Consider the following 24,616-nt stretch of genomic DNA (forward strand, 5'->3'; position numbering starts at 1 on the left):
GGTTGTCCGGACAACGCCCCTCGCGCCGGGCCTCCTAGTTCCTGCGCCGCGAGGGGATGAGCGCAGCTTTTCCGTCAGGCCTCGGACCATGGCCTCGCTACGCAATGCCAACCCGAGGCTGAAGAAGTACTTCAAGGAGAACTACATTCCTCAGGTCTGCGAGGTATTGGACACGCATGGCGCAGACTCGGACCGACAGGGGTGTTAGAAGGGGGAGGAGTCAGGGAAGACTTCCCGGAGGAGGGACTAGGTTGGCGGGTTAGGGGAGGAGTGGAGGGAAGGCGGAGCCGAATGCCAGGAAGTGAAGTCAAATTGGGGTTTGTGGGCGACCTGGCTGAAGATGCAGAAGAGACAGAAGACAGAGGGTGGTGGTAGCTGCACGTGGGAAGTGGCTGACATCTCCCAGGGGGAATGAACACAAGGCCCAGGACGGAAAACCCAAACTCAGTTTTTAAGGTTTGGACAAGAAGTGCCTGAGGACTGGAGGAGGAGTGAGAAAGAAATGCCAGAGAGTCTGGGGAGGAAAATCAGCAGAGTGGCATTATGAAGAGAGTTGTCAGAAGTAGGGGGTCCACACTAGTCACCTAAGATAAGGACCCGAATTCTGCCCAACGTGAGCCTTGGGGAGCTGTGAGGACAGAAAACAGTTGGAGGTTAGCTGAGGAGAGAGCGGTAGCTGAGACCTTTGGTCAGTGGAGCCAGCCCTTTGTGAAGTAAAGACCCTCTCAACCAGAATTGCCTTTAGACAGGAGGAAGGACTGCTCCCCACTCCCATTATATTAGAAGGGAAGGAAGACAGGAAGGGGATATTTACTAGGTGTTGTAGGTTTTGGGGGTAGGAGGCTGAGAAAGTTTGCCTTTGCTGACTTTTTTTTCCCCCTACAAATAGTTGGTGAGATATTGGCCAAGAATGTGTGTGTGTGTTTGAGTGGGGATAGGGCTGTTGGTGCAGTAGGAGGTTTGAGCAAAGATACATTATGAGGAGAATGAGGGAGAGAGATGTTTAGGGCAGGAAAGAGGAGAGCCCAGCTGAGGTTAGTAACTAATCTCCTTGGCGGTTTTGGAGGGGCAATTTTGTAAACTTCCTCCCTTCCCCCTCTCCACTCTCCTTTCCCCTTTTGGATGGTAACTGAGAAATATATATTAAAATGTTAGGCCGGACGCAGTGGCTCATGCCTATAATCCCAGCACTTTGGGAGGCCGAGGCAGGTGGATCACGAGGTCAAGAGATCGAGACCATCCTGGTCAACAAGGTGAAACCCTGTCTCTACTAAAAATACAAACATTAGCTGGGCATGGTGGCGCGTGCCTGTCTGTAGTCCCAGCTACTCAGGAGGCTGAGGCAGGAGATATTGCTTGAACCCAGGAGGCGGAGGATGCGGTGAACCGAGATCGCGCCATTGCACTCCAGCCTGGGTAACAAGAGCGAAACTGCATCTCAAAAAAAAAAAAAAGTTAAACACATGTACCCTTTAACCAAGCATTTCCACTTCTAGGGATCTACTTTAGAGAAATACTTGCACATGTGTTCAGAAGGATGTACAAGGATATTCATCATAACTTTGTTTCATAGTAAAAATAGTAAATGACCTAACAGTGACTAAGGGAATGAGATATTATGTACAATAAAGTATATCTGTACATACTAAGAAGAAATGCCCTCCAAGATACATTATTATCATCATCATCATTATTGAGACACAGGGTGTTCGTCTGTCACCCAGACTAGAGTGTAGTGGCTCCATCCTTGCACACTGCAGCCTCAAACTCCTGGGCTCAAGTGATCTTCCCACCTCAGCATACCTGACTCCTAACACTTATTATTAAGTAAAAAGGAAAAAGTGCAAGTTGCTTAGCAACTATCCATTCTGTTCTAACTGTCTGATTATTTCATATAAGTTGTATATGTGTTTATGTTTACATATATGTGTGTATATATGTAAGGCAATGCCTGCCTTGTCTTGTGGAATGGTTTTAGGGGAGGAGATGGAGAATTCTAAGTTTTTACTCTATCCATAGCTGTATTGTTTTAATTTATTACAGTGAGTTTCATGTTGTACTTCAAGTTTACTAATTTTGTTTTATGTTGTGTCCAGTCTACTCTTAAATACATCAAATGAAATCTTAATTTCAGACATGTCATTTAGTTCTAGAATGACCATTTGATTTTTTAAATAAATTCTGATTATTAGGATTATGCATCTTTTCATTCATTTTGCCTTTTTCTGTTTTATTCGTTTCCTCCAAATATGTTGAAATTTGATCCCCAGTGTTGGAGGTGGGGCACAGAGGGAGGTATTTAAGTCTTTGGGGCAGATCCCTCCAGAATGGCTTTGTGCCCTCCCCTGTGATAATGAGTGAGCTCTTGCTCTATTAGTTCACCCAAGAGCTGGTTGTTTAAAAGATCCTCCCTCCAGCTGTCTCTCTGACTCCCTCACTATGTCAATCCTCGGTTGTCAAATGGGCTCTCACTAACAATAATCCTACATTTGCTAGTAGTTTCAGTTTCTGACTATTCCATTACACCCACAGTGAAAGAGTAGACAAAAAAAAAAAAAAAAAATCCGTAGGAGGCTGAAGCAGGTGGATCACCTGAGGTCGGCAGTTCAAGACCAGCCTGACCAACATAGAGAAAACCCATTGCTACTAAAAATACAGAATTACCCAGGCATAGTGGCACATGCCTGTAATCCCAGCTACTTGGGAGGCTGAGGCAGGGGAATCACTTGTACCTGGGAGGTGGAGGTTGCGGTAAGCTGAGATTGTGCCATTGTATTCCATCCTGGGCAACAAGAATGAAACTGTCTCAAAAAAAAAAAAAAAAACTCACAGAATTCTTCCACTGAATATTAAAAAATCAATTGCATTTCAATTCACTAGAACCAAAGTTTTAAATAGTAGCTTTTTAAAATTATATTCATAATAGCCACAAAAAATGTAAGGTTTCTTAGGACAAGATGTGAAAGACCTTTTTGGAGGAATTTGTAAAATTTTATTAGAAGACATTTAAGGTGACCTAAAGAAAGGAAGTACTCTGCCATGTTTATGAATGGGAAAATAACAGCATATGATATCTTCCCAGAAAATGCATAAATTCTAATTAAAGTCTAAAATTTTTTCCCCATAAAACTAGACAGCTGATTATAATACTGCAAAAATATTGAAAAGGAAAAAAGTAGTCCTTGACACCTAGAAGCTGGACTGGTGCCATGAGCTAGACCTTGGCATTGCTTTGGGCTAGCATGGTGTTAATTCTTGTCACTGCTGTAGAGATCCTGGAGGAAGATGGGACTTTACTTCCTGGTTCCTGTGTGCTTCCTCACTTCTTGTTCACATGACACAGCTGCCAGGAGCATGTGTGTGGTGTACCCAGTGGTAGTCACCCTTCACCAAGTTTTGCTCACCAGCCTCAGCCTATTGGCACCCCAGCAGGGGACGTCTGCTCACTACTGTGAGCTGGTGTTGGACTCCTGTTCACCACACTTTGGCCCATGATGGCTGAGAACCATCTCTGTCTGAGGGCAGCCTGATGGACTTTACTGCTACGCCTCAGCCATACTCCACATTCTCTGAATCTCAGCTCTGGGGAGGGGTGCTGCCCTCCTTCCAAGGTTATTTAATCGTTGAGTACTCTGTCTGAGCCACAGGGTGTCCTTTAGTGTTCTCTTTTGCCCCCTGTTAGTAGTTACTCTCCTTTTACTAGTTAGTAATTCTTCGAATTGCAGTCTTTATTAGAATGTATTTATGAGATAGAATAAATGTTCTTTATTAAAACCACTGGTGTGATTTCTGTCTCTTGACTGGACTCATTACAGGAGGATTAACTGGAGAGGGACAAGAGAACTTTCTGGAGAGTTGGAAAGAAACCACACCCGGGGTGTGGGTATTTCCATTATCAAAATTATACCGCCAAGATTTATGCATTTGAAATCATATAAATTTTACCTTAAATTATAATTGATAATAGGTGGGGGAAATTGGTGGATATGTAGATGATATAGGAATCACAGAAGAATAATTGTTGAAACTGGGTGATAGATACATAGGCGTTCCCTATACTATTGTTTATACATGTTTGAAATTTAAAAATCTAAAATGAAAGATAGTCATGGCTGGTCATTTTTTTCTCAGAATGTATGTAGCAAGGGATAGATGGAATGGCAGCTTTTATTTGGCTGTATAGTCATTTTCTGTTTGTTTGGTGTATCAGTTATTCATTGCCACGTGATATACAGCGGCTTAAAGCACTTAGTGGCTTACAGCAACAGGAATAATTTAGTTTGCTTAAAAATTGGAAATTCTGGCAAGGTTTTGCAGGGGGTGGAAGATCCACTTTTACGATGATATCTTTTTTTGCATGCCTAGCAAGTTGGTGCTGGCTGTGGCAGGGAGTTCAGCCAGGTCTGTGAACCAGAAGGCTCTTCATCCGGGCCTGTCCATGGGCTGCTTAGACTTCCTCACAGTATGGTAGCTGGTTTCTAAGATCAAACCTTCCCAGAGAGAACCAGGTAGAAGTTGTACCATTATTTATGATCTAGGTTTGGAAGTCAGCGTAACATTATTTTCACTTAGATTCAAGGCTAGGGAACGTGAACTCATTTCATGATGGGGAGGCATAACAAAGTCACATTGCAAAAAGAGCATGGAGGATGGGAGATACTGTCATAGCCATTTTGGAAAATGTAATCTGCCATACTTAGCTCGTTCAGGTCAAGTTAGATCTCAAAGCAGTCTCTAAATAGATGTAGATCACAACAGCATCACTTAGTAAGTGGATTTCAACCCTTCTATAATTACCCCTTTTCTTCTTCCTTTCCTATGTTTTCCAGGAGCAGATGTCTACTGGGCATTTACAAGTTGCCTATACAGCATCTACTTCCCTCTTCCTCATATTTCCTACATTCATATTCTATAAGCTGCATCTTCCCTCACGTAGCCCATTTGCTTCAAGAAAACTGTCTGTCCCCATCTCTGGGGTTGGACCCTCACTGGCTTGCAACAACCAGTACATTCAGTTTTCCTGGCCATGATGTTTGTGACCACAGGGAGGTGGGAGGTATGGGATCTTGGGGGAGGGCAATACATGATCCAAGCTGATTTAGATCAGGATGCTAGTTGGATATACTCTTTCTGGATGTTGATGGAAAAGGAATTAGTCCTGGGAACACTGGCAATTACCTGTGTGGCCATAAGGAGAGATAATTTTAGCATGAAGTGGAGTCCACAAAAGGCAGATTGAGGAAATGGAAAGAAACCAGGCCTTAGTGACATTAGTTAACCACTGATTAAACCCTCACTAAACCTTTGAATTCTTAACTTTGAATTTCTTGTAGGAGCTGATAAATTCCATATTAAGTTGAGTTTGTTACTTGAAACCTAAAGCATTTGAAGCAAGATGAGGGGATTATTTCTTATTTGTAACATTTCCTAGGCCCCACAGTATGGCTCATGACTATAATTCCAGCACTTTGACAGTCTGAGGCAGGAAGATTGCTTGAGGGCAGGAGTTTGAAACTAGCCTGGGCAACATAGTGAAACATTGTCTCCACAGGAAAAAAAAAAAGATTGCCTAGATTTGATACTAGGCTTCACCAATTATTAATTGGGTGACTTTCAGTTTCCAAATCTCCCTGCTTCAGTTTTCTTTATAGTAAGATTCCAGATTGATGTGATACAGGCCTTTCTTTCTTTTTATTATTATTATACTTTAAGTTCTGGGATACATGTGCAGAATTTGCAAGTTTGTTACATAGGTATACATGTGCCATGGTGGTTTGCTGCAGCCATCAACCCATCATCTATATTAGGTATTTCTTCTAATGCTATCCCTCTTCAGGCCCCTCATCCCCCAACAGGCCCCCAGTGTGTGATGTTCTCCCTCCCTATGTTCATGTGTTCTCATTGTTCAACTCCCATTTATGAGCAAGAACATGCGGTGTTTGGGTTTTCTGTTCCTGTGTTAGTTTGTGGAGAATGATGGTTTCTGACTTCATCTATGTCCCTGCAAAAGACATGAACTCATCCTTTTTTATGGCTGCATAGTATTCCATGGTGTATATGTGCCACATTTTCCTGTCCAATCTATCATCAATGGGCATTTGGGTTGGTTCCAAGTCTTTGCTATTGTGAATAGAAGCTTTTTGATGTGCTGCTATATTTGGTTTGCCAGTAGTTTATTGCAGAGTTTCGCATCAATGTTCATCAGTGACACTGGCCTGAAATTTTTTTTTGTTGTTGTGTCTCTGCCAGCTTTTGGCATTAGGATGATGCTAGCCTCATAAAATGAGTTAGGGAGGAGTCCCATTTTTTCTGTTGTTTAGAATTGTTTCAGATGGAATGGTACCAAGCTCCACTTTGTATCTTTAGTAGAACTCGTCTGTGAATCCATCTGGTCCTGGGCTTTTTTTGTTGGTAGGCTATTAATTACTGCCTCAATTTCAGCATTTGTTATTGGTCTGTTCAGGGATTCGACTTCTTCCTGGTTTAGTCTTGGGAGGGTGTATGTGTCCAGGAATTTATCCATTTCTTCTAGATTTTCTAGTTTGCTTAGAGGTGTTTATAGTATTCTCTGATGGTAGTTTGTATTTCCATGGGATCAGTGGTGATATCCCTTTATCATTTGTTAGTGTGTCTATTTGATTCTTCTCTCTTGTCTCCTTTACTAGTCTGGCTAGCAGTCTATCTAGTTTGTTAATCTTGTCAAAGAATGAGCTCCTGCATTCATTGATTTTTTTGCAGGTTTTTTTGTGTCTCTATCTCCTTCAGTTCTGCTCTGATTTTAGTTACTTCTTGTCTTCTGCTGTCTTTTGAATTTGTTTGCTCTTGCTTCTCTAGTTCTTTTAATTGTGATGTTAGGGTGTTGATTTTAGATCTTTCCTGCTGTCTCCTGTGGGCGTTTAGTGCTATAAATTGCCCTCTAAACACTGCTTTAGCTGTGTCCCATGGATTCTTGTATGTTGTGTCTTTGTTCTCATAGGTTTCAAACAACTTATTTACTTCTGCCTTAATTTCGTTATTTACCCAATAGTCACTCAGGAGCATGTTGTTCAGTTTCCATGTAGTAGTGCAGTTTTGAGTGAGTTTCTTAATCCTGAGTTCTAATTTGATTGCACTGTGGTTTGGAGAGACTGTTTTTTATGATTTCCATTCTGTTGCATTTGCTGAGGAGTGTTTTACTTCTAATTATGGGTCTATTTTAGAGTAAGTGCAATGTGGTGCTGAGAACAATGTATATTCTGTTGATTTGGGTTGGAGAGTTCTGTAGATGTCTATTAGGTCTGCTTGGTCCAGAGCTGAGTTCAAGTCCTGAACATCCTTGTTAATTTTCTGTCTTGTTGATCTGTCTAATACTGACAGTGAGGTATTAAAGTCTCCCACTATTATTGTGTGGAAGTCTAAGTCTCTTTGTAGGCCTCTAAGAACTTGCTTTATGAATCTGAGTGCTCCTGTATTGGGTGCATATATATTTAGGATAGTTAGCTCTTCTTGTTACATTGATCCCTTTACCATTATATAATGCCCTTTGTCTCTTTTGGTCTTTGTTGATTTAAAGTCTGTTTTATCAGAGACTAGCATTGCAACCCCTACTTTTTTTGCTTTCCATTTGCTTGGTAAATCTTTCTTCATCCCTTTATTTTGAGCCTATTTGTGTCTTTGCATGTGAGATGTGTCTCCTGAATACAGCACACTGATGGGTCTTGACTTTTTATCTAATTTGCCAGCCTGTGTCTTTTAATTGGGGCATTTAGCCCATTTACATTTTTTTTTTTTTTTTTTTTGAGACGGAGTTTCGCTCTTGTTACCCAGGCTGGAGTGCAATAGCGTAATCTCGGCTCACCGCAACCTCTGCCTCCTGGGTTCAGGCAATTCTCCTGCCTCAGCCTCCTGAGTAGCTGGGATTACAGGCACGAACCACCATGCCCAGCTAAGTTTTTGTATTTTTAGTAGAGACAGGGTTTCACCATGTTGACCAGGATGGTCTCGATCTCTTGACCTTGTGATCCACCCGCCTCGGCCTCCCAAAGTGCTGGGATTACAGGCTTGAGCCACCGCGCCCGGCCTAGCCCATTTACATTTAAGGTTAACATAGTTACATGTGAATTTGATCCTGTCATTATGATGCTAGCTGGTTATTTTGCTTGTTAGTTGATGCAGTTTCTTCATAGTGTTGGTGGTCTTTATGATTTGGTATGTTTTTGCTGTGGCTGGTACCAGTTTTTCCTTTCCATATTTAGTGTTTCCCTCAGGAGCTCTTGTAAGGCAGGCTTGGTGGTGACAAAATCTCTCAGCCTTTGCTTGCCTGTAAAGGATTTTATTTCTCCCTCACCTATGAAGTTAGTTTGGCTAGATATGAAATTCTGGGTTGAAAATTCTTTTCTTTAAGATCGTTGAATATGGATCCCACTCTCTTCTGGCTTGTAGGGTTTCTGCAGAGACATCCACTGTTAGTCTGTTGGACTTACCTTTGTGGATAACTCGACCTTTCTTTTGACTACCCTTAACATTTTTTCCTTCATTTCAACTTTGGTGAATCTGACGATTATGTGTCTCGGGGATGGTCTTCTCGAGGAGTGTCTTTGTGGTGTTTTCTGTATTTCCTGAATTTGAATGTTGGCCTCTCTTGCTAGGTTGGGGAAGTTCTCCTGGATAATATCCTGAAGAGTGTTTTCCAGCTTGGTTCTATTCTCCCCATCACCTTCAGGTACACGAATCAAATGTAGGTTTGGTCTTTTCACATTGTCCCATATTTCTTGGAGGCTTGCATTGTTCCTTTTCATTCTTTTATCTCTAATCTTGTCTTCATGCTTTATTTCCTTAAGCTGATCTTTAATCTCTGATATTCTTTCTTCCACTTGATTGATTCAGCTATTGATACTTGTGCATGCTTCACGAAGTTCTCATGCTGTGTTTTTCAGCTCCATCAGGTCATTTATGTTCTTCTCTAAGCTGGTTATTCTAGTTAGCAAGTCCTCTAATCTTCTTTCAAGGTTCTTAGCTTCCTTGCATTGGATTAGAATGTGCTCCTGGCTGGGTGCAGTGGCTCACCTGTAATCCCAGCACTTTGGGAGGCTGAGGCAGGTGGATCATGAAGTCAGGAGATTGAGACCATCCTGGCCAACATGGTGAAAGCCTGTCTCTACTAAAAATACAAAAATTAGTTGGGTGTGGTGGCATGTGCCTGTAGTCCCAGCTACTCGGGAGGCTGAGGCAGGAGAATCACTTGAACCCGGGAGGCAGAGGTTGCAGTGAGCCAAGATTGTGCCACTGTACTCCAGACTGTTGACAGAGCAGGACTCTGTCTCAAAAAGAAAAAAAGAAACATGCTCCTTTAGCTTGGAGAGTTTGTTATTACCCACCTTCTGAAGTCGACGTCTGTCAATTTGTCAAACTTATTCTCCATCCACTTTTTTTTCCTTGCTAGTGAGGAATTTTGATCCTTTGGAAGAGCAGAAGTGTTCTGGTTTTTGGAATTTTTAGCCTTTTTTGTGCTCATTTTTCCTCATCTTCGTGTATTAATCTACCTTTGGTCTTTGATGTTGGTGACCTTTGGATGGGGTTTCTGTGTGGATGTCCCTTTTGTTGATGTTGATGCTATTCCTTTCTGTTTGTTAGTTTCCCTTCTTACAGTCAGGCCCCTCTGCTGCAGGTCTGCTAGAGTTTGTTGGAGGTCCACTCCAGACCTTGTTTGTTTGGGTATCACTAGCAGGGCTGCAGAACAGCAAAGATTGCTGCCTATTCTTTCCTCTGAAGCTTCACCCCAGAAGGGCACCTGACAGGTGGCAGCTGGAGCTCTCCCGTACGAGGTGTCTGTCGATCCCTGCTGGGACGTTTCTCCCAGTCAGGAGGCACAGAGGTCAGGGACCCACTTGAGGAGGCAGTCTGTCCCTTAGCAGACCTCAAGTACCGTGCTGGGAGATCTGCTGCTCTCTTCAGAGCCATCAGGCAGGGAAATTTAAGTCTGCTGAAGCTGCGCCCACAGCCGCCCCTTCCTTCAGGTGCTCTGTCCCAGGGAGATGGGAGTTTTATCTACAAGGCCCTGACAGGGGTTGCTGCCTTTCTTTCAGCGATGCCCTGCTCAGAGGGGAGGAATCTAGAGAGGCAGTCTGGCTATAGCAGTTTTGGCAAGCTGTGGTGGGCTTCACCCAGTTTGATCTTCCTAGCAGCTTTGTTTACACTGTGAGGGGAAAACCACCTATTCAAGCCTCAGTAATGGTGGACGCCCCTATCCCCACCAAGCTCAAGAGTCCCAGGTCGACTTCAGACTGCTGTACTGGCAGCGAGTATTTTAAGCCAGTAGCTCTTAGCTTTCTGGGCTCCATGGGGATGGGATCTGTTGAGCTAGACCACTTGGCTCTCTGGCTTCAGCCCTCTTTCCAGGGGAGTTAATGGTTCTGTCTTGCTGATGTTCCAGGTGCCACTGGGGTATGAGAAAAAACTCCTGCAGCTAGCTTGGTGTCTGCCCAAATGGCCGCCCAGTTTTGTGCTTGAAATCAGGGCCATGATGGTGTAGGCACCTGAGGGAATCTCCTGGTCTTTGGGTTGTGAAGAACATGGGAAAAGCATAGTATCTGGGGTGGAATGCACCATTTCTCATGACACAGTTCCTCATGGCTTCCCTTGGCTAGGGAAGGGAGTTCACAAGACCCCTTGCACTTTCCAGGTGAGGTGACGCCCCATCTGCTTTGGCTCCCCGTCTGTGGGCTGCACCTACTGTCTAACCAGTCCCAGTCAGATGAGTTGGGTACCTCAGTTGGAAATGCAGAAATCACCCGCCTTCTGCATTGATCTCACTGGGACCTGCAGACCAGAGCTGTTTCTATTCAGCCATCCTGCCAACTACCCTCGAAAACATTTTAAAATGGCCTATGCCCTTATTTTCTAGAGTGCAAGGAAGAGCCATTGTGAAAGGGAAAAGTAGGAAAAGAAAATAGCACACTGTGTCCTCAGGCAGATCAGTTTTAGTAAAGAATACAGTAATCTGTCTGTATCTATGGAGGATTGGTTCCAAGACCTTCCTTGGAGACCAGCAATAGAGAATGCTCAAATTCCTGATAAAAAGTGGCATAGCATTTGTATATAACCTATGTACATCCTCTTGTATACGTTAAATCCTCTTTAGATTCCGTATATCTAATGCAGTGCAAATGCTATGTAAGTAGATGGTATACTGTATCATTTAGGGAATGATGACAAGGAAGAGCATTCTATGTGTGTTTAGTGCAGATCAAACTTTTTTTCGAATATTTTTGATTTGTGGTTGCTTGAATCTGTGGATGCAGGACCCATGGATATGGAGGGCCAACTTGCATAGGAAAGGTGAGGATCTGAAAGTGAATTCCTTTATACTATTCCTGCCCATGTAATCTTTCAAAAACCTTTGTGGGCTCTTGGAGGTTGACACACCCAGCCTAAACACTGCTGGATTGTAGGTTCAATTCAAGTTAAACAAGTAACTTAATTTTTTGAACAGATGAGGCACTTGACACGAGCCAACTTTTTTTGGGGGGGAACAGCAAGAGTGGTCAGTTGAGTGGGGTACGCTAGGACATTCTGTCAGCAAATATTTGCTGGGCCTCTACCACGTGCTAAACACATGTTAAAAGCACCTCAATGGCTTCAACCACTTGGAGCTGTGACTCTCAGAGTGTCTCTAGCCCAAGCAAGTCTCCTGAGCTCTCTGAGCATTTACCCATTTGGGATGAGATTATACATTGATAATACCTTTTGGGAAAACAGTTCTGAAATATTTATGAAGATCTTTAATGTATGCCTTTTGATTTTGTATTTTAATAGAAATCTGTTTTGGAGAAAAATAGTAAGAGATGAAGTTATTTACATTTAATCATTAAGATTCATGAAAAACATACTTTAGAAATTCTAAGTTTTTTTTTTTTTTTTTAAGTCACATGAAGATACTCAGAGCCTGAACCTAGGTAGAAATTGTAGGAAAACTAAGTATTGCCTTCTCATACCTCACTTTCCCTGAATTCTTCATTTCTGTCTCTGAGAGCTCTGAGATACTCTTTCTACCACTGTGGGAGTTAACTTAATATGCCCTGTATTTTCAGATATACTCTTTCCCAAAGGCATTTGTGTTTTCAAAGAGATTATTATGATAGGAGTTCACATCATGAAGCCTTTTTGGTAGACTTTCAGACAGTGGGTCATCCAGAAAAAACAGAGAAATCCTAGTTTCTCCCTCAATTTTCTACTAGGTAGAAGTCAGCGCATTGTTTACAGGCAAACAAGGACTGCCCCATAAGGACCAAAGATGAGCTAGATATTATGGTCTACAAAAATATTAGGCAGATACACCTAGCAATTATATCTGAGAGGAAGAAAGTACCTTTCAAATGGTGAGCTCCAATTTCAGTTTATCATTTAGGGAAAATGAAAAGAGTTTGCAAAACCAGATCTGTTCAGCAGAGGGGGTACTTAATCTACAAATCATGATTTTAAAGCAAAGGTTTTTTTTTTTTTTTTTTTTTTTTTTAAATTATGATTTTGTGAGAAGTTTTTATGTTTCTTTCAAGGTTACATTGCCAATCAGGTATTTTTTTTAAAGAGACTAATTGTTGCACATATTTGTCAGAGATGCAAGAATGAGGAATTACTGATTATATGAGCAACGGACCGCCCTACCCATTTAGGAGAGGAGGAGGTGGATACACTAACTCATTTTACTGGAACTTGGGCAGGAAGGCTGTGGCTTCTCCGGAGGACAGTTATCTTTGGGGAATTCCCTCAGCCTTTCCAGGCAGTTCACACATGTAATTGCTGAGATAAATCCACAGGACACTAAACAAAGAAAAGCACATGATTTATTATTTTTCCAAACAGTTTTCTTAGAGGGGATGAGACGGCTGGGACTGCTTCCCCACTGGGACAGGCCCAGTTCGGCAGGTATCAGAGTCCTTTTTCTCCCTCTCACCTCACAGACCCTGCTGCTCCTCCCCTGTCCAGTCTGCTTTAAAACGCTCAAGTCTGGTTCCAAGGTGCATCTTCCTCTTCCTACTTTGAAGCCAGTTGGCCTTTTGTTCTATTCCTTCAGAAATCTTTCATTTATAGAGTTTCTAAAATAAAATTTTGCTACTGTCTGTTTCACTGTTAAAAAGACATAAAAGCCCCTTTATTTTCAAAATTATAAATTAGTAACTTACGTAAATACAAATTAAGATATCTCCCAGAACAACAGTGTGCCACCTCCATCTCCATCCCACACGGGGATGGTGATCATTTGTGAGATACTGCTTTAGATATGTTTCAGAGGTTGGGGTAGGGGATAGGGAACTGGAAGGGACATTGAACAGCGTTTGTCTATTTCTTCACCTACTGAGGGCTCCACGAGTATTTGATAATTACTTTTATCTCTGCACTTTTGGAGTAATTATTATTTTTTATTTTTTTGAGACGGAGTCTTGCTCTGTCACTCAGGCCGGAGTGCAGTGGGACGATCTCAGCTCACTACAACCTCCACCTCCCAGGTTCAGGTGATTCTCTTGCCTCAGCCTCCCGAGGAGCTGGGATTACAGCCGCCCGCCACATTTTTGTATTTGTAGTAGAGATGGGGTTTCACCATCTTGGCCAGGCTGGTCTTGAACTCCTGACCTCGTGATCCACCCGGCTTGGCCTCCCACAATGCTGGGATTACAGACATGAGCCACTGCGCCTGGCTGGAGTAATTATTTTTTTATTATAATATTACTATTTCAGCCCTCAGTATATTTCACTATGTTATATCTGAATATCTGAAAAGCTAAACAAGACTTGCTCTCTTAAGTGTTTTGTTTTGTGTGTCCAGCCAGGGTTATAATAGTTACTATCTTGTCATTTATATTTGAACTATTGGTCAATCAATTTTTCTCCTAGCCATTTTCCACCAAATGCTTTTGTCCTAACACCTTCCATTAGGTGTGTTTTAAGTCAGAGTCAGTCTCTCTTTTTCTCTCTGTCATCACACTGGGCTTTGAGTAGTGTAACGGAATATTTTCAATTTCTTTTCTCTATGTCCAAATGTTTTCCTCTAATGAAGCTGATAATTAGCAGTGGAATGTTTAAAAATATTGATGGACCAGGCACAGTGGCTCATACCTATAATCCCAGCACTTTGGGAGGCTGAGAGGAAGGAGGATCACTTGAGGCCAGGAGTTCAGGACTAGCCTGGGCAACAGAGTGAGACTCCATTTCAACAACAGAATTAAGCGGGTGTGGTGGCACATGCCTGTAGTCCTTTCTACTTGGGAGACTGAGATGGGAGGATTGCTTGAGCCCAAGAGCTTGAGGTTAAAATGAGTTGATTGTGCCACTGCACTCCAGCCTGGGCTACAGGACAAGACCTTGTCTCAAAACAAAAAAAGTGATAGCTTGCTATCATCATCTATTGAGTGCCTTTTCTGTGTTAGACACTATTCAAAGCAGTGTTTAATTTTCATGATAGCCATATGGCATATGAACTTTTTTTAAATCCCATTTTTTTAAGGAAACAGAAACAGAGACATAATTTGTCAATGGTTGCATGGTAGAAGATTGCAGATCCCACATTTAAACCAGTGGACTCTACTCTTTGCATTATCTTACTTCCTGAAGGATACATAATAGCGGAAAGGAGTGGGAACAACAGTCCTAGATAAACCCATGTTTGTCCTCAGGGCCTAGAACATCCTTCAGAATAGATGAAAATTATTGGGAGCTGAGTTTAGGAGAGTAGAGCCAAAAGAAAGTGAGGATTATGTAATTGTTTGTGAACTTACAAGCTTGAGAGAGCCAATCTAATAATTAACTCATGGAGTTTTTTGTCCTTGATTGTTAAGTTTTTAATGAGAATATTATCAGTAACAAGGCCCTGATTAATGTTTTTGAGAGTCAAACATTAATTTTGTGGGAATGTTGGCTAATTTTGCTCCTGCTTACGATAAAGACTAAGTTAATGGTTTTGTGATTTTTATTTTAATTGGGCAAGGAAAAAGCTATTGATTCATTAGCTGGGCTGTCTTATTGGAATGTAGCTATGCACTGTTCACTCATTGTTACATAAAATGTCATGCTGTGCTATTTTGTCCAAGGCAAAAAGACAGATTTCTTTCTTTATTATTATTTTTTGAGACAGGGCCTTTCTCTGTCACCAATGCTGGAGTACAGTGTTATGATAATAACTCACTGCAGCCTTGAACTCCTGGCCTCAAGCAATCCTCCCACCTCACCCTCCCAGGTAGCTAGGACTACAGGTACACACTGCTATGCTCAGCTAATTTTTAAAACAATTTTTGTATTTTTGTAAAGATGGGTTCTCACTGTGTTGCCCAGTATAGTCCTGAACTGTCCTCAAGCAAACTTCCCACCTGGTCTCCTAAAGTGGTAGGATTATAGGCATGAGCCACCACACCTGGCCAACAGTGAAATTTCTTATGTGAAAAGTGTGCATTTCAACTCTGCTCATTCCATATGCCTTTATTAGCATTTCAGAGACTTATCTTCTCAACCTGACTTAACTTCTGCAGGATAGCTTTCCAGGAAAAGCAGTTTATTACATGTGGAGGTTATAAATATATATGCAATTTCTGACATACATTAACCAGACCTCAGCTTTCTTAAAAATATATCATAACGCTGAACTTCATTTAGGCACTCATTCTTGGATAGCAGTATGCATAGGAGTCACCTGGAGAAGTTAGTAAAATGCAGGTTCCTACTCTCCATTCTCAGAGACAAATTCATTCTCCAGTTGATTCTGATGTAGATGTCCTCAGGGTGCCAGAATAAGATGGAGAAAAGGATGTAGAGTAGGCAGTACAAAAACTCAATACTCTAGAGACCCAGGCACAGAGTGCGAGAGAGCAGATGGGCGTTTCACCAGGGATATTGAGAGAGCTGTGGGAAGTCTGATTGCCCTCCAGATAATAGAAGGCTTTGGCCCTTTTGTTCAGTTCCCATAGAACCCATTTTGCTGGCTCTTTAGGTAATAGATGACTGTTCAAATTCAGCCTGCAACTGTGGTGAGACCACTAATCTCCTGTACAACTATAGTCTCTTGGTTTGGGGAAATAGGAAGTAAGTCTGCAGGTGGCTGAGCACTTATGAGCAGTTAGTATGGGCTCAGTCTGAAGGCAGAGCTGGAGAGGGAGAGGGATCTAAATCTCACCATTGTGCCATTCTCATGAGGGCTGAGCTTCCTGCTTGCAGGCTGTGTACTAAGAAGAGGAGCATGGAGCTATTGCAAAGGGGGAGGCTGTATTATGCAGGGTCCAATTAGGATAATTGACCTTTTTTAGTTTTGGAAGAGCACTATGAGAATCGTTGAGAGTCTAAGACAAGACCCCAGGCCTAGATCTGCTGACATTTGGCTTATGGAGGTAGGGAGAGCTGCTCTGTGTAACTCAAGTGACGGAGTTATTTTGTTCTGGAAATACAGGATCAAGTGAAAAAGCCTGCAGGAGTGGGTCCAAAGCATCCCGACTACCCTAACACGTATACTAGGCCCCACCAGAAAACAGTGAACCACGAAGGGAAAGAGAAATGTTGATGGAGAATTCCAGGTGGTTTCTGTGGGAGGTATTCTGCAGACCTTTTCATCTGTCTCAAATGGAGAAAATGTCAATTGTGTATATCTTGCCAACATGTTTAATGAGAAGTTTTTTCTTTTGGGAGGACCTCATGAGGAAAATGAGACAACTTTTTGAGTTCCATATATGTGCTTTAAACAGTATCTTACATCCAGCAAACCCATTGTTTCTCACCTATGGGTACTGAGCTACAATTTTTGAAATGTATATACTCTGTAGATGTTGTGAATGATAAAATATAAATGTATTTTTAGGAGTTCTTAAATTCACACATTTTAATCATGGATTTTCTCAATTTCTTTTATGGTTGGGTCTAAGGAACTTTTTGGCGAAAAAAAACAAAACCAAAACCCTATGAGTTTCTCATACTTTAAAAGGCTAGAAACCCCTGATGTAAAACATCACAGTTATGTCTTTAGATTGGCTATAGAGAACGTACTTCTCACATAATGCAAACCCTCTCAGTACATTGACTTTTTTATGTTTTTTATGATGAATTTTTAGAAAGATGCAAGATAAACTTCATTTTTGTTTTACTTTAGCAAAATATTAACACTGAATAAATATAGAAGGCTATGTAAAAACACATTTACTTTAAATTGTAACATTATTTGAGTTTTTAACTGTATGAAAAAAAGTTTGCTGCTGCTAGGGTAAACAGGTAACCCACAGAGTAGGCAAAAATCTGTATATCCAAAAAGGACTAATATCCAGAATGTACAAGAACTCAAACAAATTAGCAAGAAAAAAACAATCCCATCAAAAAGTGGGCTAAGGACATAAATAGACAGTCTTCAAAAGAAATACAAATGGCCAACAAACATAGGAAAAAATGTTCAACATCATTTATGATTAGGTAAATGAAATTCAAAACCACAATGTGATACCGTCTTACTCCTGCAAGAATGGCCATAATAAAAAAAATTAAAAATAGTAGATGTTGGTATGGCTGCAGTGAAAAGGGAATACTTCTGCACTACTGGTGAAAATGTAAACTAGGCTGGGTGCGGTGGCTCACACCTGTAATCCCAACACTTTTCGGGAGGCTGAGGCAGGCGGATCACCTGAGGTCAGGAGTTCAAGACCAGCCTGGCCAACATGGTGTAACCCCGTCTCTACTAAAAATACAAAAATTAGCTGGGCATGGTGGCAGGCTCCTGTAATCCCAGCTACTTGGGAGGCTGAGGTTGGGGAATTGCTTGAAGTGGGGAGGTGGAGGTTGCAGTGAGCCAGGATCGCACCATTGCACTCCAGCCTGGATGACAAGAGCGAGACTCCAAGAAAAAAAAAAAAAAAAGGAAACTAGTACAACCACTATGGAAAACAGTGTGGAGGGTCCTTAAAGAACTAAAAGTAGAACTACCATTTGATTGGTAGTGGGATAGTGATTCCACTGCTGGGTATCTACCCAGAGGAAAAGGCATTATTATACAGAAAAAATACTTGCACACCTGTTTATAGCAGCACAATTCACAATTGCAAAAATATGGAACCAGCCCAAATGCCCATCAATCAATGATTGGATAAAATAATTGTGAAATATATATATCTCACATCATATATATCCTGCTGCTTAGCCATGAAAAGGAAAAAAATAATGGCATTCATAGCAACCTGGATGGAATTGGAGACCATTATTCTAAGTGAAGTAACTCAGGAATGGAAAACCAAACGTCATATGTTCTCACTCATAAATGGGAGCTAAGCTATGAGGATGCAAAGACATAGAATGATATAATGGACTTTGGGGACTTGGGGGCAAGAGTGGGAGGGGGTTGAGGGATAAAATACTACAAATTGGGTTCAGTGTATATTGCTCAGGCGATAGGTGCACCAAAATCTCACAAATCACCACTAAAGAACTTACTCAGATACCACCTGTTCCCCAGAAACTTATGGAAATAAATAATTAAGAACAAACAAACGACCCAAAACACATTGAACAAAAAAAGTTATCTGCTGCTTAGTAAAAACATGAAAATTCAGAAACATTGATGCCATTTCCTTTTCTTCCCCAGGCACTATTATGTGGTATACTTGTTACATGTCCTGAGGATCCACTGAGGTTTTTAGAGGGAATGATCATGGTTATAATCAAAAGTGGTCTTCAGAATCTTCTTTGGTAAGTGTTGTTTTGATTTGTGATGGGGAAACATTTTATTTTGAAGGAATCTTTTATTGTACAGTAACAAATAAGGGCTTGCCAATGACTGCTTCCAGTCTCAAGATTGTTAAGGAATTCCTCCACAGACTTTTCAGTTCCAAAGACACAAACCTGAATAATTTGCCCACCGTGTCTCAATTTGAGAAATACAATGTACTCTGATCAGTAACGTGTTCATAGAGCGAGTTTATTTCAAGATGGGAATGAGGAAAGGGAGGCATATTCTCCTTTGGGGGACACAGCAAAATCTTGTGAGAATGGTTTGAAAAAGTCCTCTGGGTGATTCTGATCTGCTTCTCTGAAGGGGAAATGTCTTTTCCTTCTCCTTCCTTTCATTCTGTCTACAAGAATCACTGATTTAACTATGGAACTAACTACCATAAAATGAAATTAATTTTGACTGTGTTTTATGATGTTATTAAAGGGATATGTGCATTGCTCCATCAATGAAACCAAACATTCGAAGATTGTCTGAAACTTACCTGGAACAACTTTTTGAATTGGATGATCAGCTGGTAATTATTAGTAACCAAGAATACTCAAATATGTATCTTAAGCTTTGATGGAATTTTCCAAATACATTTTATATTTTATGGGAGGTGTGAGGTCAGACTTTTTGGTGTTGGGACAACTGAGAAAAAATGAAGGAATAGCTATACACATACACAGATGCACACAAAACCACACTCATAGTAACCTTCCCAAATTTTCAGGAAGTATTTACAAAGACATTTGTTCCTTCTCTTTCTGATAAAATCTTTCCATTAGGTTTCCCCCCTTTTCTCTTTCTCCTTCTCTTCCTCTCATGCATCTTTATAAAGATAAAAATAGCATTATGGAAAGCTTTACAAGAGGATGTTTTCTTTCCTTTCTAATCTGCGTTTTTCAGTGTTCCATTCCACCACCCATTCTCTCTGCTGTCTACCTTCTCAGATTAGGATGCAGACAATCATGCTCGTAATGACATGACCAAGACATTAATGACATCTAGCTTAAATGCCAGATCTCATTGTTGCTGAAAACCAGTGCCAGCAGCTGGTTTTGATCCTGTAAAGAGGTCAAGGAAGTAATTCAGGACATGAAGCCTTTAGAACAAAGATTGTTTAAGAGAAGCGAATAGAGCAAAAGGCATGTGAAGAGAGAAATACTAACACAAATTAGATATGTGTGGGACCATGTGTGATATGTCTTTTTTTTTTTTGACACAGAGTCTTGCTCTGCCACCTGGGCTGGAGAGCAGTGTCACCATCTTGGCTCACTGCAACCGCCACCTCCCGGGTTCAAGCGATTCTCCTGTCTCAGCCTCCCGAGCAGCTGGGATTACAGGCATAACGCCATCACGCCTGGCTAATTTTTTGTGTATTAGTAGAGATGGGGTTTCACCATGTTGCCCGGGCTGGTTTTGAGCTCCTGAGCTAAGGTAATCCACTCGCCTTGGCCTCCCAAAGTGCTAGGATTACAGGTGTGAGCCACTGTGCCTGGCTCATGTGTGATACCTCTTTTTTTTTGAGATGGAGTCTTGCTCTATCGTCCAGGCTACATGATCTCGGCTCACTGCAACATCCACCTCCCAGGTTCTACTGATTCTCCTGCCTCTGCCTCCCGAATAGCTGGGATTATAGGTGCCTGCCACTGTGTCTGGCTAATTTTTTGTATTTTGGTGGAGACGGGGTTTCACCATGTTGCCCGGGCTGGTCTTGAACTCCTGAGCTATTAGGCAATCCACCTGCCTTGGCCTCCCAAAGTGCTAGGATTACAGGCATGAGCCATTGCACCTGGCCCATGTGTGATACCTCTCTTTTTTTTTTTTTTTTTTTTTTTTGTGGTGGAGTATCACTCTGTTGCCCAGGCTGGGGTGCAGTGGCACAATCTCGGCTCACTGCAACGTCCACCTCCCAGGTTCAAGCGATTCTCCTGCCTCAGTCTCCCAAGTAGCTGGGATTACACGTTCCCGCAACTGTACCTGGCTAATTTTTATATTTTTAGTAGAGATGTGGTTTCACCATATTGGCCAGGTTGGTCTCAGACTCCTCACCTCGTGATCTACCTGCCTTGGCTTCCCAAAGTGTTGGGATTACAGGTGTGAACCACCATGCCCAGCCAAAAAGTGGAATTAAAGCCACGTTCAAGGTGGTAGGTAAGAGCCAGAAACAATTTAAGGCGTCTGTTTAGAAGGATGGGTGAAAAGTAACACTGAATCCTAATCAGTGATCTGCAACAGAGAAATAGTTAGAGGGATGCAGTGATTCTGAGGCACCAGTATAGTGGGCAGAACCCACATGTCCCATCCTAGTTGATCTGCGTCCTGATGTGTGGTTGTTTTTACTGTGCTTTATTAACCATAGACTTTGGATCTACTATGGAATGCAGATATCTGCAAACTGCTGTGTTTTGGGAACTGTCTGGGGACAACCTGAGGAGCTGAGGGAGAGACCTAGGGGACAGGATTCTGGGTCCTCCATCTCTATCCCTATACTTCAGAATAGTTTTGCTTTCAGTGTGATTTTGCTTGAGAAAAGCTTGACAACCATTGCTAAAATATACTAAAGTTTTTGAAAACCACTGATTTAGAGTAGTAAACCCTATTGTCAATATTATGACAAGGATTTTATGGAACATAAAATCAGGCTGTGTTGGGTGTTCAGCTAGAAACGCATAGGGAATCATTTAAAAACTGCAGAGCATGCCAAGAGACATCATAGCTACTTCAAACCTAAAGCTTTATTAGAAAAGGAACTGTCAGAGATACTTCATGATGTTGAAAACTCAAAGGATTAAATATTAGAAGCTGATTTAAATTTAGAGTTATGATAGTTTGCCAAGAAATAGAAAAGATACCCACTGTATGTGATAAGTTGGAAATAATACAAATGAGATATAACTTTGTAAAAGCAATGAGGAAAATATTTGTTAAGGTTAGACATGAAAATGTGAATCTCCAAGTGCCCTAGGGTTGCTTGTTAGAGGGCTCAACTTAGGGTGGATATAGATTAATTCATTTCTCCTCCACCCTCAGAGAAAAATGAAAAGTTTTTTTTTTTTACAAAGAAGCAAAACACTTTAATCTTCCATGTTTCTGACATTTTAGAATATAGTACTCTAAAGCCAGGCATAGTGGCATGCACTTGTACTCTTATCTACTTAGGAGGCTGAGGTGAGAGAATTGCTTGAGACCAGAAGTTTGAGACCAGCCTGGGCAACATAGTGAGACCTCATCTCTTAAAAAAATATATAATATACTAAATAAATATTGGTCTTACTTTTTCCATTTGCCTTTCCTATATAGTTTTTCATACGGTTATAACTGGCAGTAAAATGATTTTTAATGTTTTAACAAAAAACTTCAAAAGTCACAAATAACTGTAATTTTCCCCATTAATTATTGATTGCTTAATTGCAGGGTTTTTTAGTCTTTCACTACATAGTTCTGCACAGTGAGGACTGCCTATATATGCTGTTAAAGTGATCTAAATATGGCCTGAGAAGGACTCTCTACTTCTGTATTTGAGTTCTTGTGGAAGAACTGTAACCTAGCTTAATAGGTGGACAAGATTGAAAACCTAACTAGGGGTATGGACCTGTAACAATAGCTGAGGCTTGGCTAATCCCAGCCACCATACTTCAACCATTCATACATTACTGAGTGTTCAGACTATGTTCAAATAAGGCAAATACCAATCTGTAACCAATCCAGCTGTTCTGTATCTTATTTCCAATTTCTATACATCATTTCTCTTTTTCTGTCTGTGAATCTTCCATCAGGTGGCTGCGTTGGAGTCTCTGTGAATCTGCTGTGATTCTGGGCACTGCCTGACTTGCGAATTGTTCCTTGTTTAATTAAATCCCTTTAAATTTAATTTGGCTAAAGTTTTTTTTTTATCAGATGATGTCAGAAGCAGAATCTGAAGTAGAGCTTCTGGCAACCCCCAGGAGTGTTGAGTGAACAAGCAAGGTACCTGCAGGACCTGCTTGTGTTCACTGATCTCTCAGAGCAGCTGGGCATCATGGGTAAGCTCTCTCTCAGATATCAGACCTCCACAGATTTGTGTTTTGAGCTTTCTAAGTTTCTTTGAGCAAATTCCCGATCCAAACTGGGTTTGAAAGTCGTGACAGAAACTAAGCTGGATCCAGGAATGGATTTGATCTGGATTGGCTTGGATTTAGTTTGAGACCTCTTAGATCTGACTGGTTCAGAAAGGAACTGATAGTAAGCAGAAATATTGCAGGGGTTATAAAATTTGCCTTCTTGAAAATTCACAGGATTTTTATGTTCTACCCCTTTATTTCATTTTTCTTGCACGATTAGGTAGGAAAACTCATTGGCTAAGTTAATCAAGATACCCTGAGAGTAAAGCCAATATTTTAGGTAGAAATGGGTTCCTTAATTTCTGGAAAACTAAGTTCCTTCTGGTGTATACGTTAGGTCTGGGAGACAGCAGTCTAACAGAAATGGCAAAATCTTACTAAAGATGATTTACAGTGGAATGTTCCAAATGAACAATGCGTTGAAGTATGTTTAAAAATGAGGGCTCTCAGTAAAGCCTCTTTCGGTTAAGAACAGGTGTGGCACTATGGGATGCTAACTACTATTCTCTCTTGATTAATTTGTCTTATACTTTTTGCTGATGACTATGGGTGACAGTATTAGGCATGTACAGGACCATGGGACATGGAAAGCTTTTTCCTCCCAAAAGGGAAAATTTGAGAGCTGATGGGACCACTCGAAAAGATTTCTTGGCTACTGACAAGCAGCCGCCTGAACTTTTCAGTGTCATTGCATTGAGTGGGTCTTGCTCTGGCCTCCCTGAGTGTTCACCTTCCCTATCTTGCCATAGGCAATACTTTTCTTTCTCTACTTTTCCTTTCCTATCTTTTACTCAGGGCAGCCATCTTGCCCAGAGACCATGTGTTGAAACTCATAATTAGAGGTTGGATTAAAGATGACAGGGGCCATCTGAGGGCAAATTCAAGCCTTACCAGTTTGATACTGGTTGCTAAGCAGCGTGACTAATATCTATGTTTTATCACATGTGTTTTGTTCTGACTAGAATGATAAAAGATAATTTTCCTTTATGATGTAGGTTGGCCCCCAGGGTAATGGTGTGGCAAGCTGGGTCACTAGGGCTGCTCGGGGAAAGGGGGAGAGAGCCCAGAAGCCCGGCATGCCAGTAAAAGGGTAAGAATTTCTTACCAGTCAGAATTCTGGCTTTCCCCCATTCTTTTTCTTTGTGCAAAATAGTTAAAGGAATGGTAAAAATTATTGTTGCCTCCTATGTAAAGTTTTGGTTAATACAAAAAAAATTCTGAGGGTGGTCTTAAGCTGTAGTGGATCTGGTGTGCTTTCTGGGTCTTTCTGTATTGTTGTCATAAAGAGGGGTACCTTAGGATAAAACATGTGCCCAAAACCTCATAAGCTTGCTGTTCACGACGGCCCAGCACACTGGTCAATTATGTCCTTAGGAGCCTGACCTTGTAACCAGGTGGCCATGTTTTCTCTTTTCACAATGGCAGCCCAAGTTCAGAGTTCAATCCCTATATTAGGGGATGAGACTTTTTGATTGATATTTGGGTGACCTTTGCCATTTTTTGATTCTCTTCCCCTTCACAAACCGTCTTGAATTTTTCTTTATCAGAGCACCTGTGAGATTACTTTGGGTAAAGTATAAAATGTCTGCCATTTGACCTGGCTAAATTTGGGTTATAAAAAATTTTAAAAGGACTTTATTAAAGAGTGCTATGGTTAAAAGTCAGCTTAATTAAAAGTGGATATTGAAGCAATCAAAGCCTGGGACATCTTGGAAAAAACAGGAGGCACGAGAGACCCTTTCCTGGCCCTGTTATTCCAAGGACTTCACCCTAAAGTCAGTAATCTTATTAAAAAACTTAAAAACTG

The 24,616-nt window shown here is 41.3% G+C and overlaps 1 protein-coding gene across 14 annotated transcripts in view; it reads left to right on the forward strand.

Moving 5' to 3' along the window:
- FBXL13 (F-box and leucine rich repeat protein 13) overlaps positions 1 to 24,616 on the forward strand; it is a 262,519-nt gene that overhangs the window by 254 nt on the left and 237,649 nt on the right. For 6 of the 14 annotated variants that reach the window (XR_004268363.1, XM_032276367.1, XM_032276369.1 and 3 more), the window contains exons 1-3: positions 22 to 163; positions 18,578 to 18,681; positions 19,148 to 19,238. Coding sequence is in view for 8 of the 14 variants with exons in the window: in XM_032276367.1 (XP_032132258.1) it covers positions 89 to 163; positions 18,578 to 18,681; positions 19,148 to 19,238 (270 nt within the window). In the remaining 6 variants the exon portion in view is untranslated. Of the gene's footprint in view, positions 1 to 21; positions 164 to 16,408; positions 16,533 to 18,577; positions 18,682 to 19,147; positions 19,239 to 24,616 lie in introns of those variants that run through there. The other 8 variants (XM_032276370.1, XM_032276368.1, XM_032276371.1 and 5 more) reach the window with 8 other exon arrangements.

The sequence above is a fragment of the Sapajus apella genome, unplaced genomic scaffold (assembly GCF_009761245.1).
Source record: "Sapajus apella isolate SASKATOON/1434 unplaced genomic scaffold, GSC_monkey_1.0 scaffold7, whole genome shotgun sequence".
NCBI lineage: Eukaryota > Metazoa > Chordata > Mammalia > Primates > Cebidae > Sapajus > Sapajus apella.